A 15068-nucleotide genomic window follows, 5' to 3' on the forward strand; every position below is an offset into this window, starting at 1 on the left:
CAAGCAGCCCCTAGAAATGGAGCTGAAATTCTTATGCCTTATATGACAGCTGGTTTATATTCCCTGTGATAAGAAGTGGGGTGCTGGCAAGTGTGGAACAGGATGCAGTTGTGAGTGGGCTGAGCCAGAAGAATGGGGTGGCTGGAGACTGGTGAAGCTTTTCCCATGTCCTCTGCAGAAATCCAGGGTTTGGAGCAGTGTTTACCCCAGGTACAAGAAAAGGATTAGGTGACAGTGGCATGATTAACAAACAGATATGTAAAACATTAGATTAATAAACAGATATGTAAAACTGCAATCACTGGGGACACTGAGCAGGTCAGAGGAGCTCTGTGCAGGAGGAGCTCAGTGAACCTCCTAAGCCTGACCAGAGCACAGAGTGCTTATGAGTAATAACCACATGTGGGTGTCCTTTGTTTGGCTGGGTCTGCAGCTTTGTTCTTTCTAATTTTAATTTAGGAACCCTTGCAAAAACTGATAGATTCAAAATAAACATTGTGCAATACAAAACCTGCTGGTTTTATTTAAATTGTATTAAAATCTGAAGCTTGTAAAAACTGGTGCTGAGCTGTGCCTTGGTACCTGCAGAGGTTTGGGAGGCTCCTGTCAGTTGTGCCATTTGATCTCCTGCCTGCTGCATTCTGGAGTGACTGGAGTTAGGAGAAGACTGGCTCAGGGTGAATACCAAATGCACCATCTGAGGATGGATGTGTTCAAACTACCCTTCTCTCCTGGAGTTTAGAAAACCTTCAGGTACTGAGACAAAGTAATTTTGCAAAGCATAATGCAGACAGACACCCAAACCTTTATTTTAATATCTCTGCTTCACAGAGTTAAAGACGCTGTGTTGAGGTATTGTTAATACCTACGTCTGTGAATGCTCCAGTTCATTAGAGATGGAAGGAAAAAAGCAGTTATTAAGTTGGCCAGCCCAACCCTTGTGAACTACAGGATTTTCCAGTTCAGTGTATTCCCTCATTCCTCACCACAGCAAAGTGGTTTTTTTTTTCATGTTCCAGACAATGTGGCTTTGTATTTTTTTTTAACACTAAGGTAAAAAGCATTACTCGTTTTCTGTCATAATTTTTTCCGTAGCATTTAAGAATGTGTTCTAGGGCTTGGCCATGCAACCCTGACAGGATGAGTAAATATTGGTGAGAGTATCTGTGAGCTGAATAGTAGGAAACTATAGCTGGGCTGGGCTGTGAGGGAGCAGCCCCTGGGTCGGGTCTCCAGCTGAAAAATGACAGTGCAATAATACAGCAAATCTGGTGCTTTTCTGGTCGGACTCGCAGCGAAGGTGACTGGAGGCTCTGCAGTACAACACTGGAAAAACCAGAGTCAGCCTTAGTATTTGAAAGTAATACAGCACTTTGTGTTCCACAAGGCCAGTAAGGAGTATTATTAAAATAGCAGGGCTGCCTTTTAAACATCTGCTCAGACACCACCTGAAATTTTGCTGACCGACTTTTCTGAGTCATCTCCCAGACTCGCAGCTGCCCTGGCGAGTCCGCACGTCCCGAGAGGACCCAAACCCCTGCGCTCCCATCGGAATTTAAACCCCAGCCTCTGCCTTTCAGGGGTGTGGGCGGGCGAAAGGGTCCCGGCGTTATGGACAGAACCCGTTCAGGGTGGGGAGCGCTCTTCATCCCAAATCCCGGCTCTTTTCCCCCAAAACGCGGCTCCACTCCCTCCGCCCCCGCTCCGAACCTGCCCGGGGGGAGCGGAGGAGCCGCTCCGCGGGCGGGGCGTGCGCATGCGCGGAGAGGGGCGGCGCGCGCGCGCAGGCAGCGGGGCCATGGCCGCCCGTCCGCGGGGCCGCGGGGAGTCGGCGGCGCCCTGAGGCGGCGCGGCGCGGCCATGGAGCCTCGAGGAGCCGCTCTGCCGCCGGGCACCGAACCGCCGCCGTCGGTGTGAGAAGCGCGGAGCCACCGCCGCGCCACCGGGGAGCAGGAGCGAGAGGAGGAGGAGGAGGAGGCGGCGGCGACCCCGCGGGTTCAGGTGATTCCCGCACGCGCCGCCTCAGGCACGCGCGCGCGCGCCCCCGCGGCGCCCCCCGCCCGCCACTCCCGCGCCCCTCCGCGCCCCCGCCGCTCCCGCGAGCGTCCGCGCCGGTGCCGGGGCTCCCTCCCCGGCCTTCCCTGCGCGCAGCCCCCCTCCCGCTCCTCCCCGCCCTCCGCCCCCCTTCCCCTCCCCGCTCCCCTCCTCCGCCGGCGCCGGGAGCCGCCGGGGTTACTGGAGTTCAGCGGGGCCGGGCAGGATGCGCGGGGCTGCCCGCGGCGCCGGCGGTGAGCGCGGGAGTTGCGCCGGGCGGGGAATAAGTGTCCTGTCGGGGAGTGGGGTAAGGGTAAGGGGGCCGCGGTTCGCATCCCCGTGCTGGAGCCGGGGATGAGCTGCGGGCTCCCGCAGCCCTGACACAGCTTGGCCGGAGGCTGCGGAGCTGCCCGCCCTGCCTGGGGTCGGGCTGTGCCCTGGCTGGGGTCGGGCCGTGCCCGCCGGTGCCCGCAGCCGGCTGAGCATCCCCCGGCCCGGCTGGGACACGGAGCGGAGCCGGGCACCTCTCCTGGAGACGGGCCCTGGAGCATATGGTCATGCTTATGTAAGGAGCAGCCTGCCCGTGGCGTGGAGAACAGGGCTCTTTGCATCTTCCGTACTTATGTCAGTCGGTTTTATGAGACCTTCTGTAGCCTTATAAAATAAGGTTTGTGATGAGAATTTTCATTTTTCTTCTGTGCTCGGGAGTAGTTTTGTGTACCAAGTATACTTGTGACAGATGGAGCTCTTAGAGGGATTCTTACCTTCTGGTTGTGCTGCCTTTTTGGGGGTGTGTGTGTGGGACCTGGTGCATAAAATAATGCGATTGGGGGAATAAAGTGGAAAAAAATGTGAATTTTTTTTTTGTGTGTAATGCTGCAAGCATCAGCGAATGAAGGAGAACGTTAGAAGCTATGGGCGAAATATACCAAAGAAAAGTGAGATTAGTGTAATATGTTTGACTCATAAATATTAGCCATTTGTGATCTCATTCAGAATACTTTTCTTTTGAAATCTGTAGGTGTTGCGGTATTCATTTCTTATACAGTTTTTAGTACAGGAGTTTCTGTTAACTTGTGTTTCAGACTTCGATACTTTCACATATATTTCAGTTAGGGTTCGTCTGGGCTTGTAATGTGTCTGTAGAGATAAAACTGGAGAGGAGAAGAAGGAAATAATTCTTTTGATCATTCTTGTAGCGCTAATGAAGATAGATTTAAAAATGGAAAAAAGTACTTTGGTTAGGTGGGCGCTCTAAGCTATTGCACCCCATGACTTCAGTTTTTCTGTAACCTTGGCTTTTTTTTTGTTGGTTATCTTAGATAGGTGGGGGCCTGTGCATGCGAAACTGTATCTTTTTTGTTTCTAGTTAGCTTTAATAACTGGTAATCAGCTCTGGTTTTCGAGTCATAATATCACTAAAGTACTTAATTAATTGCTGAACTCATTAGCATTAGGAAATGGTTGTCTCTGCGACCACCATTACATAGAAGGTTCATCAGCAATCTTACAGAGCAATATAAAACTGCTGCTCCTCCAGAGCAAGGATTCGCTTTGTTTACATCAGCCTTGAGGAGCTACTGATGTTAGAGCCACTTGATTCTGACAGAGACATGAACTGAGCAAGTTCGTTGGAAGAAATGCTGGGGAATTCCTTCCTTTGGGAGAGAGGATGGGCAGAGATCGGTATCTCGGTCCAGTTCCGCAGCTGCAGAGGCAGAAAGGAGCATCATGCCCGTGAGCTCTGAGCGATGGGTGTGTCCTGGAAAACTCTGTGAGCCTGCTTGGTGTTTGGTGTTGGGCTCGCACAAACCTTCTCCGAGCTGTTTGCTAAACTTGGGTCGGTTTCCTCCTCTTCAAACGGTGCAGATGGCTCCTCTTCCCCTCCTCGGGAACCCATGTGGTGATTTACTCTTCCGAATCCATTTTTAGCTCCAAATACACCTGGCAGTGTTTGCTGTGGTTAGAGTGGACAGCTCACCATCACTTTGCTTTTTAAGTGTGTATTCAAGTCCAGTCCTTCATTGTGATTCAGGCATCTGTACCTGTTTCCCTGCCCTTCCAGCATCTCTCGTTTCAGAGGCCCTGCTGCTCTGTAATAAGTAGCATTCTTGGGAGGAGCACTCACAAGTGGCCACTTCATCTTGAGGAGCTTTTCTGGAAGAATTCTTTGGTTGCATATCTTGAGTTCGAGCATGTTTTAAAGGGAACTTTTCTGGGTATTTCCACTGTGTGTTTGATATTTCTGTCAGGCGAGTCTGGTGCTGCAGGAAGCTGAGCTGCCTATTTCACAGGCCTCGAAGCTTTATTTACATGATTCCAAAAACAGATAAGGCAGCAGCAGCAATGGAAACTTTATCAGTGCTGACCTAGAGAAATCTTGAAAGTCTTATTTTCTATTTTAACTTCTTACCAGTCTGGTAGCTAGTTATTGTCATTGCAGGTTCTAAACATAGGCTGTGTCTGAATTGGCTAAAAACTGCCTGAGCAACTGTGGAGGATGAAATAGATTTCATCCCGTCGTGTGGCTTCATCCTGGTAACACATTTGGGTTGCAGGGTTTTTTGTGAGCTTTGCCTGTGGCTGGTGATCCTGGGATCCAGCTCTCTGGGGTGGGATGTCACTGCATCATCTCGGGCTCTCATTAATGCTCCGTGTGCAGCTCCTCTGGGTATTCTCTCCTCTGCAGAGGCGCTTTGGGATTGCTGCCCAGATTTTCTCAGAATGTGCTGATACAAATGTGGTTAGGCAGGCTTGTAGGTGTGGGCTTGCAAACATGGGCTGTGATGGCAAAAAACTGCTGAATAACTGGTTAATAAACCAAACCTTGAACTGGTGAGAAGCCGAGGAGCCAGAAAGGACGTTGGAGCAGTTTGGTTTGTTGAGTCAACCTAGACTTTCTTCTGAAGATTTTAATTAAAGATATTATTAATTAAATTTTAATTTTAATGAATTAGCTGGCTGTCTTTCAGGTGCCCAGCTAAGCTGTGATCTCAAAGCCATGCAGCCCCTCTTAGTGTGACTGGATGTGAACTGATCATGTGCAGGCAGGGTGTGGATCCCATAGGAATGCACAGAAGGAAGGATTTTGCTGCATACCTGGTGGATTTGTTAACCTTTGTTAACACATGTTAGTCCCTGAGTTCAGTTCCTTTGTCTTACCTGCTCATTATGAAAAATAAAAGCCACAGGATGTTTTACAGGCTACCAATAAATAATATAATGCACTTGCTGTATAATTGAGAGTGGGCTGAAACTGTTAATAGTGTATAAATGTAGTTGAGAAATAAATCCTTAAGGAAAACTTTATCTTCACAGCTGTGTGATATGTATCTTCATTTCCTGGATTGGTTTTCTTTCCCCTCATATAAAATTTGCTCAAATTAATGAAAGTTGGAAATGTAGATTATTTTTTTATTCTTTGCAATTAACCTTCCGTAGTTGCTTTTGTCCATTTTTAATATGAATTTAAAAATGTGAATTCATGTTCACTGAAGTCCCTGTGAACAGAGAAGAGTTTGACCTAATTTATTTTGCAGTAACATTTGCTTTTGCAGAACACGTGCTGTATTTGTTTGGAATGGTTAACCTTAGCTGTGCTACAGTTCACAGCTGAATGAGTCTGGGATGAGTAGGAATGTAGGAATTACTGTGTGTCCTAGGTAGAAATACCAGTTCTTCAGGCACACCACTGCAGCAGTTGTATAGCAATCCATATTGTTAGAGCAGAAAGGAAGAAAAGGGAAAAAATGAGAAAGAAGATAAAGAGAAAGAAAATGTTTGTTCTTGTTAACTGCTTACACAGCAAGATCAAGCTGTCTGTTTGCTGACTGACTCTCTAAACCTTTAAATGGAAGGCTGAATACTCTCTGGTTATTATTTGAAATTCCTGAACACCTCCAGTGATCTAGGGTGAGCATTACTGGGAGCAGTGCCTGGGTGCCAGTGCCGCTGTTGCTGTGCACGTCTGCAGTGTTCCAGGGCTTTGTTCCTGCTCCTGGGATCTCGCTGGATCTGTCCTTCTCAGCAGAAATCTGATTGCTGTCCTTGTTAGCCAGTTTCAATTGTAGGGGAGCAAGGCAGTCTTTTCCTTTCCTTGGCACTGTCTGTGAGGGAGAGAGCCCTTTTGATGGATTGGTGACTCACCTACTCCGAGTTCTAGGTTTGTTTTTGTTTTTCTACAGAATCACACAGGGAGATTCTTTTCTAAGTGCATATTTGATAAACCTTTTAGTCCTGTTCCTTCCCTTTGCTTCCCTTTGTTCTCTCCCTCCCAAACTGATGATAGAAGGATCTAAGTCTTTGAAGAATGGGATTCTTCTGAAATTCAAATTCGTTTTGCTTCTCAGACCAGGACAGGTGTAAAGAAGGGACTGAGTGGGTAGAACCCAGCTGATGGGTCTAATTTTAGTTGTTGGACTGTGACACTGAACTTTTCTACAGCTACAGACTGGAGTTGTATGTTTTATATTTTGTTTGGGTTCATTTTTAAAATATTTTTTCAAAGCCTGTCTAGCCAAGTTTACCTCAAAGGAAAACAAAAGGTTTTCCTGGTGATATTTTTAGTTTCAGAACCTATTACTGAAAAATAATCTAACTAAACTACAGACCAGAATCCGCTTGTTAACGGATGTATCCAGAGTAACTAGAGTTTCATGGATGTGAGAAACAGAAGTTGAAATTCTCTCTTTTGGATTTTAGTCAATCTTGCCAAGTATTTTAGATTGTGATGCTGTAGCAGAATGAGCATCTTGTTCACAGATGTGAGGCTGAATGTTGCAGGATCAAGTCTGGTTTTGAGGTTCTGATTTGACTGGAATTACTTTCTGTGGTGATTTTTGGTGGCAATAGGCTTGGAATAACTTACATTTGCAGGTATTCCAGTTTCTTTCTGTAACTATTAAGTACCTTGATGATTAATTAAGTACCTAAATGTACAAACTTTTCTCTGTTAATGTAATTTTGTACCTGTTTGGATAAATGAGTGCGGATTTTTGCTGCCCCTTGTGCTGCTTTACCAGGGCATATTTTCTGCCAGTGATGTGATGGATTTATATTTATGTTGATGCAGAAGCAACAGTTACACTGGTTTAAGTGGCAGAATTCACAGCTTCAGCTGTAATGGCAAAATTTTGTTGTGATAAAACTTCAGAAAAAAAATTCTGTGAAAGGAAAAATGTGTGTTATCTTTGGGAGGATATGTGCTGTGTGATCACACTCAAGATGGTCTGTTCTGCTGATGGAATGAGCTGGGATGAACTTGAAGGAGTTTTTCCCTTTTTCTTTTAATTGATTTTGGCCAATTATACTGTTTTCTTTAAGGCTAATCAGGAATATGATACTGACAAAATGGGTGTGCTGGGGAGGGAGGGATTTTTGAAATATAATTGTTATTAAACAAAAATGAACACTCCATGTTCCTTGAACAATCACTTTTAAAGGGAATTTTTTAAAAGGTTGTTTTGGCCAAATAGCACAGCTTAAGATCTGAAATCTGAAGTTCTTGGTCTAGGATTTTGCTGGAATTGAGTTAATTTTAGTAGCTGGTGTAGTGCTGTGTTTTGGATTTAGTACAAGAATAATGTTGATGGCACACCAATGGTTTAGTTGGTGCCAAGCAGTGCTTGCTCTAAATCAAGGACTTTCCAGTTTCCTGTGCTCTGACAGTGAGCAGGTGCACAAGGAGCTGGGGGAAGTGGGCAAAGGGATATTCCACAGCACAGAACCTCATGCCCAGAGTATGAACAGGGGGGAATTGGCTGGGAGACACCAACTGCTGCTCAGGGACTGGATGGGCATTGGTCAGTGGATGGTGAGCAACTGCATTGTGGCACTGGTTTCTCTTGGGTTTTAGGCCTCTCTTTTTCTGTTTTTTTTTTTTTTTTTTTTTTTTAATTATCTGCCATTCACCACAGTTGCCATCATTATCACTATTCTATCATAATTTTATTTATTAAAGTGTTCTTATTACAACCCAAGGCTTTTGCCCTTTTTTTCACTTCTCCTCTCCATCCCACTGGGAGGGGTGATGGTGATCAAGTGGCTGTGTGATATTAATTCCCAGCAGGAGTTAAACCATGGCAGTCTTCCTGAGATTGTTCCTTTTCTTACTCTAATTTGGAACAGGGAGATGTTTGAAATCATGGGAAAAAATTTTGAAACACAAACAAGTGGCTCCCCAGTCCATGTTTTGGCTTTGCACAGCAAGTGACCTATTTTTTTTTTTCTAACGTCTGAACATCCAGCAACTCCTGTCATCATCATTTATCTAAAGGTTTTAGAGGTTTAATGTTGTGGTTGTTTTTTTGTTTGTTTTTCACCAATCAAAATAATGTATTGTGAGAGCTCTTTACAATATAATGAGCTTAGAGCAATGGACTTTGCTTGTCTCTATTTCGTTCTGTTGGAACTTGGCAGCCATTACAACTGAGCCTTTATTTAACACATCCGCATTTCTAGTGGAGTTAATTTTAAAGGGTTTCTTCTTAGTATTGGGGTTTTTTTGTCACTCAGGGACAGAAGATGCTGTGGAGTTGCAGTGGCTGCTCCTCAGCACTTCCGTTGCGGCATGATGTGGTTTTCAAAGTTTGTGTTGCTTTAGTTTTAGCAGCATTTGAAATGTAATTATTCTTTTAGATAATTTAAATGCTGCCCTATTTCATTTGCTGTGTCTCAAGTATGTGTGCATGAGTTTAAGAGGCAGAATTTTTCAGCTTAATTTGGATGTGCTGATCCTCAAGTTAATTTTCAGTATTAAGTTGTCCATGTAATTCTCTTTTTGGATTAATTAAGGAAAGTGAAAGCACAAGTGAAAGTTACCTTCTTGTCATGCATGATTGGTTGTTGTAGATGACTGAAAAAGGTTTGACAGTTTTGAGAATGTAATTTGATATCAGGCACTTGTTGTCACTTTACTTGTGGATATTTTTATGGCAGAATGAAAACCTGTCAGTCCCTGCTCATCCCTCCCCTCATCCTGATCTACTTGGAAAAGGAACCTAGTAAAAAATGGGGAGGCATTTCTAAGTTCTGTGTTTTGATTACATTTATGAACTTAACAAACCCATAGATTTTTTGAGAATTCTGGGACATTTAAAATATTTTGATACGAATTATTTAAGCTTGTAATTTTTGTATCTCGTTGTATATAACCTGTGTAACTCCCAACTTCTGTTTGTACAATACCATCCCTTTAAACTCCGTCTTTTATTCACACAAAATCTTGAATGCTCTGATTCTGTAGTAGCTGCTTGGGTGGCAGTTTTGTAAATAATCTAAATATTTGTAATCTTCTGGCTGACCTTTTAATGTGTGTAGGGCAGCTGTGTGAAATGCTGGTGTTGTGTGGGGTGCCCGATGTGGTTGGGAGGCACTTCCTGCACGAGGGGAAGGATGTGCTCCCCTTGGGGTTTGTAGAGCTGGTGCAAGAGCTCTGTAAAAAGTGCCAGCATTTACATAACTTGAAAAAATCAGACTGTGGGCTTGAGAATGGCAGGCAACAGCCCTGCAACCTGTGGTTTATTGAGCCACATCTCAGTTTTGATCTGTCCTGACTTCTTGAGCTGAAGTAATTTTATGTCATCATGGCTTGAGAGGTGTGACATCAACAGTTTGCAGTGGCATCTAGGCCATGACAACACAAATAAAACCTCACATGAGGCTTGTGTGTAAGTGAGAGGTCTTGGGTTTTTTTAGTTATTTGGGCTGTGTTTTTTTTTTCTTAATGTATATTTGCATGGTTTCACTTCATGCTGGACTTCGTGCTGGCTTGAGGTATAGAACTTGCACAGCTGCAAAAGCTTTTACAATTTACACAAGGACAATATGAATAAAGTCCTGTAAAACTTTATTTAAAAGTGTAGTTCAAGTGCAGGTTTTCCATATCTTTGCTCAGGCTGCAGTTCTTTCCAATTGTCCCCCTAATAATTGGTATTGGGAGTCCTTTCTTAAGTCTGACCTCATGGGGGGCTGATTGTGCTGCTGGTGATTTTACTTTGAGTGGCTTCTTGTGGGTAAAAACCTGCTGGATCATCCTCATCTTCAACTGCACTTCTCTAATGCAGCCTGCAGTGAATCATGTTCAAGGGATGGGCAGGTGGTGAATGGTAAAACCAGCACATTTCACTTAGGAACAACTGTCAGTCTTAGCTGACAGGATGTCAAATTGATCCTTTTATTCTTTAAAATTATTTTGTTGGTGACTTTTGAGATGCTGTTGTGGACCAGCTGTTTAAAAAACAAAAATGCCGCTTTTTTGTTGTGCATCATCCATCTTACCTGATGGCAAACTCCAAATTTAAATTACCTTCTAGCATTCAGGAGTGAGGATATGGTCATTTGTTTGTATGATTCTTTGTGAGTTACATAGAAATGAATAGAATTAGTTGCATTATTGGTCCCAATCTTCAAAACACACAGCCCTCAAATTATATAAGTAGATAAATTTGTAGAAGTTAATGAAGGCTGCAAATGATTTTTTTAAAGCTTTTTGGTATTTGAAAATTATTTATTGCAATTTGCATTGAGGAAGTGAATCCAAAATATTTACAGACCTGCCTTAATTGGTGATTATTTAATTTGAGAGACACAGAAATAGTGCTAAGCTAGATGGATGTAGTGTCTGAATTTTGTTGGTGTTTGGTTTCTAAAGCATAGAGTATTGCATTCTGATGCTGTTCATGTAAATGTTTATGTAGTACCTACCACACTGGGGCATTTCACTGAGATCTCAGCTGCTCAATGAGTGTAAATAAGAACGGTGCACACCCCCTTAGACCATTTTCATGTCATTAACTTGCCCTCCCCCCATTTTACAGTGTCACCATGGAAAAAAACTGCTAGCAAATTGACCTTTATATAGCCAAAATAGAAGCTGTCCTGTCTGGATTTGAGTTTAACTCAGTTGATTCATTCAGCCGTTTGTGGCCACACAGGAAGCCCCATTCATAGGATCACAAAGCCTAATGGCTGTTTGTACAGTGGGATTGATCTGATTACTCTTCTCTCTCTTGTGCTATTTACAGTCTGCTGCCAATTCACAGAAAGGGAAGAGAATGGCTGCAAAGGAGAAGTTGGAGGCAGTATTAAACGTGGCCCTAAGGGTCCCCAGCATCATGCTGTTGGATGTCTTGTACAGATGGGATGTCAGCTCATTCTTCCAGCAGATCCAAAGAAGTAGCCTGCACAACAACCCTCTCTTCCAGTACAAGTACTTGGCCCTTAATATGCATTATGTGGGTAAGTATAGATCTATTCAAGAGAAAATAGTACTCTACTAAACACCTTTTGACTTGCTACAAGAATTTTAAGAATTTAGTAACAGCATGTTAATATATTGATTACAGAGAATAACATGACAATGCTTTCATTACATTCTGCCTAAGGGACAGTTTATGTTAGCAGCAAACAAATCCTGCCCAGGGTTTTTACTGATTGCTGTTATTAAGCTTTTACAAGTAAACCTGGTGTTTGGAAACACAGTTGATGTCCTGAAAGAAGAGCACAGGGACTTTGGCAAGTGTCTGACTGAAATGCTGTGCAGACAAGAAGTATAAAAACATTAAAGAAGAGGCTAGAGAAGAGGTGGCCTGGTTTGGACTGACCACAGCACTAGAAATTTAGTTTTCTCTGCTGCACCATTTTGGCTCTTCAGTTTACACCCTTATGAACCATCTCTGTGCTGTGAGTGGATTTGAGCAGGTAACCAGCCCTTGTGTTGCAGATAAATGAACAAAATTACTACCTCAGCTCAGGCAGCTGAGGTGTGAACCTTGGCCTGCAAGTCTAGCTCTGGAATGCCAGATGTCTGTTTTTGGGAGATGAAAGGATTGGGGTTCTGGGACCTGCTCTCCAGGTGAGAGTGTGATTCATCTGCACATGGGGTAAATTAGGGATTGGATTTGGGCAGTTGAGGTTGATCTCTGGCAAGCATCTGCCTGAGCACTGCCTGGCTTGGAGAGAAAGGGCTAGCATATAATTTAACCACTCTGGAGTGTTTCTTCCTTGTGGATGGTTTTGGAAGATAAAGATGCACTGCAGTCAGCTAAAGGAAACACACTTTACTTAAGCAGTTAGGAAACTGTGGGCTTTTGAAAGGAGCGTGTCCTGACTTTAATCCTGACTGTGTAAGTGTTGGCATGAGGCTTCCCTTTTTCTGTAACGCCTGTTGTCTGGAAATCATTTACTGCACTAAAAGTGTGTGCAGCTTTCTTTGTTATGGCTCCCCTGTCCTGGTGCTGGGATGACAATGTACTTGCAGTACAAAACATTGGTGTCACAGTTGCCTTTTCCTCTGCCTGTGGGAGAGGACAGCTCTGTTTGCAGCTGGTGAATGTGACACAGGACTGTTTGGCCTGTACCTACAACTGGCTTTCTCCTGCATTTGTGTGCACACACGAAGCTTTTAGGGATCACTTTATCAGATCAGATTCTAATGCAGAATTAAAAGCTTTGCAGTAGATTTTCAAGATCACAGTGGGTAATTTCCAGCTATGACAAAGGCCCTCTTAACAGGCATTTAATGATCATTTCCTTGTTAAAGTATGTTGAGATACACCAATAAAAAACACTACAGAGGGGGTGGGTATTGTTACCAAAGAATTTCCCATCTGGTTGCTATTTTTGTACTAAATCAGTGAAATCTGACTTTTTGCTCCTTGTACAAGGGGTACTTTTGTCCTGGTGAACAATCACTCAGCAGTTCTTTCTTGCTTTTATGACATTGAGTGTATGCACTTCTATTTCTCCAACTGATGGTTGCTGAGCAAGAAGAGCTTCTAAATTGTCAAACAAGGTGCTTGTTTTAAAAGATTTTCAGACAATTTTTAGTGACAAAACTTTAAACATAAAGTTGCTGTGTTTCATTTCCTTGGTTGTTGGGGATTTAAGCTGTGTCAGGGTAAAGCTGGGCTAAATCAATTTACATGGCTCCATGACATTTTATATAGATTTAGTTGCACTGCTTTAGAGTATAACATTAATTAAGAAGATGTATCAAAATATATAAATTGGATTTGTAGGGAAAACAAAGTACTTTTCCACCAGTTTGGAGAATTGAGCTTCTTTGAAGATACATTTGAGGAAATTAACTGCCAGCATATAATTTAAACAACAATTCACCGTGGATGTGTTTCAACATACTAATCTGCTTTATTTAGGAAAAAGAAAAATCCTCTGTTCATATTTGCAGTTAGGAAACACTATCAGCAAATGCAGTGACAGCTTTGCAATATCAAACAATCACTGAATTTCTTCTACAAGCCAGTATCTTGTAGTGCTATATATAGTGCTATATAAGTGCTTCCAGCAGCTGAGGAAATTGGGTGCATCTATCTCAGGCAGATGCTCAAGGAACAATTTGATTAGAGAGCCCTAAAAATTAATAAACTCTACCAATCTTTATATAGTGAACCTTTTCCTGGAACTAAGGAGACAGAATTGGAAATTTGTTCAGAACTGGGGGTTACCAGGAGTGTCTTTTCTATTTAAATGTAACAAGTGAAATGATGTGTGTTCTTGTGTGATTCCCATTCCAGTTAGCAGTACTGTGATTATAATAAAAGCTTCTAAAATGTACTTTGTTCTTTTAAACAACTTTTCCTTTTCATATCTTTCCATGAAACAGCCCTTATCTGCTTGAGCAAAGGAAAATACTCGGTCCTGATAACCACTCAACCACAAGTTCACCTGCATGAAATTTAACTAAATATGCACAGAGCAGTGCAAACAGCAGAGATAAATTTCTGGTTAGAATTGGTGAAACCTCTGTGCAGGGTAGATTAGCACTTACTGCCAGACTTCTCCATTTTCTTCTGGACTGTAGAGCAACTGTGAGAAAACAGACACTTCTTTTTGTATTGTTTTGGTGGAGAAGGTGGAAAAAAGTTGAAACCACGTAATTTCCTCCTGTGAAGAAGAGCAAAGCAATGCTGTTTGTGCCAAGTGGTAAATACTCTGAGCTAGATGGAAAGAGTCATGAGCTTAACCTATAATCAGGGTCAGGCTTGGAATTTAAGTCACTGTCATGAGTGAGGCACAGAATTGCACAAAATACAGGGTTTTCTTACTCAAGAGTAAAAATAGAGCAGTTTTCTATCTTAAACTGTATTCTTTGTTATTACAAAAAAAAAAAAAATTCTCAAGAAAAAAAAAGGTGCTTGAATCTTTGGAATAGGTGGGAGATGTGTCATCTTTCACAAGCCTGTTTGTAATGACAGTTTCTTGAACTGCATGGTTAATACTTTAATCTCTTGGTCACATCACTTGCTAGGTGCAAGCTGCTTGTTATGAATGCTGCTTTTATGAGGGGGGCTTGAGGGAGGAGAAACCTGCTGGACTTCCTGCCCTTGTGTGCTGATTGCACCCTTTGGTCTGTCCACTTCTTCTACATAAAGCACAAGAGCTTAAAGAGATCTTTTATTTAGATTTCTTTTTTTGTGTTGCCTTTTAAGGGGAAAGATACCCTACTCTGGGACAAACACTGTAAGAAGTGCCAAGTGAAGCTTCAGTGTGAGAAGAAATGAGTTGTTTCATTACAGAAACAAATTTCCTAAAATTGCAAGAGAGGATGCATGACTTAAATGTGTAAATACAGTTAATGTATACAAAGATGAGGTCCTGCTTAGAATCAGCATCTCTGGCTTTGCTGCTTCATGTCTTCTGTCTTTCTCCTGCCAGCAGCACTTAGATAAATGGCTAGTAGAACTATTTTCTGAGTGTTACTATTTAATTTTAAACTGTAGCTATTTTTAATCAAGTGCAATTTGATGACATGGACTTGGTCTTTATTTCTTAAAATAATCACTTGTTACATCTTCTCATTCTCTTGGATAAAATGCAGTGTGTGCTGCAGTTGGTAGGACACAGGAGGAGGTAGAGAGTGTGCCATGCTCAAAATCCAGCACAGCCTTTTTTATTTTCTCACTCAGGACTGAAGATTCCTCTACTGCTCCCTAAATGTTGTAGGTTTTTCCTAAGCAGCTTTCTCAGCATATGGATACTTTCAGGTAGCTTTTCTATATAAAGCTGATGTCTCT

At 42.8% G+C, this 15068-nt stretch overlaps 1 protein-coding gene across 3 annotated transcripts in view; it reads left to right on the plus strand.

Annotated features, from left to right (window-relative positions):
* Positions 1-1805: 1805 nt before the first annotated feature.
* The window catches only part of RNF145 (ring finger protein 145), a 43526-nt gene continuing 30263 nt past the window's right edge, over positions 1806-15068 (plus strand). Inside the window, exons 1-2 of one of the 3 annotated variants that reach the window (XM_066560226.1) lie at positions 1806-2001; positions 11058-11271. In XM_066560226.1, the coding sequence (XP_066416323.1) occupies positions 11088-11271 (184 nt within the window). In that variant the 5' untranslated portion in view covers positions 1806-2001; positions 11058-11087. Of the gene's footprint in view, positions 2002-2221; positions 2289-2587; positions 2702-11057; positions 11272-15068 lie in introns of those variants that run through there. The other 2 variants (XM_066560228.1, XM_066560227.1) reach the window with 2 other exon arrangements.

This window comes from Molothrus aeneus, chromosome 15 (assembly GCF_037042795.1).
Source record: "Molothrus aeneus isolate 106 chromosome 15, BPBGC_Maene_1.0, whole genome shotgun sequence".
Classification (NCBI taxonomy): domain Eukaryota; kingdom Metazoa; phylum Chordata; class Aves; order Passeriformes; family Icteridae; genus Molothrus; species Molothrus aeneus.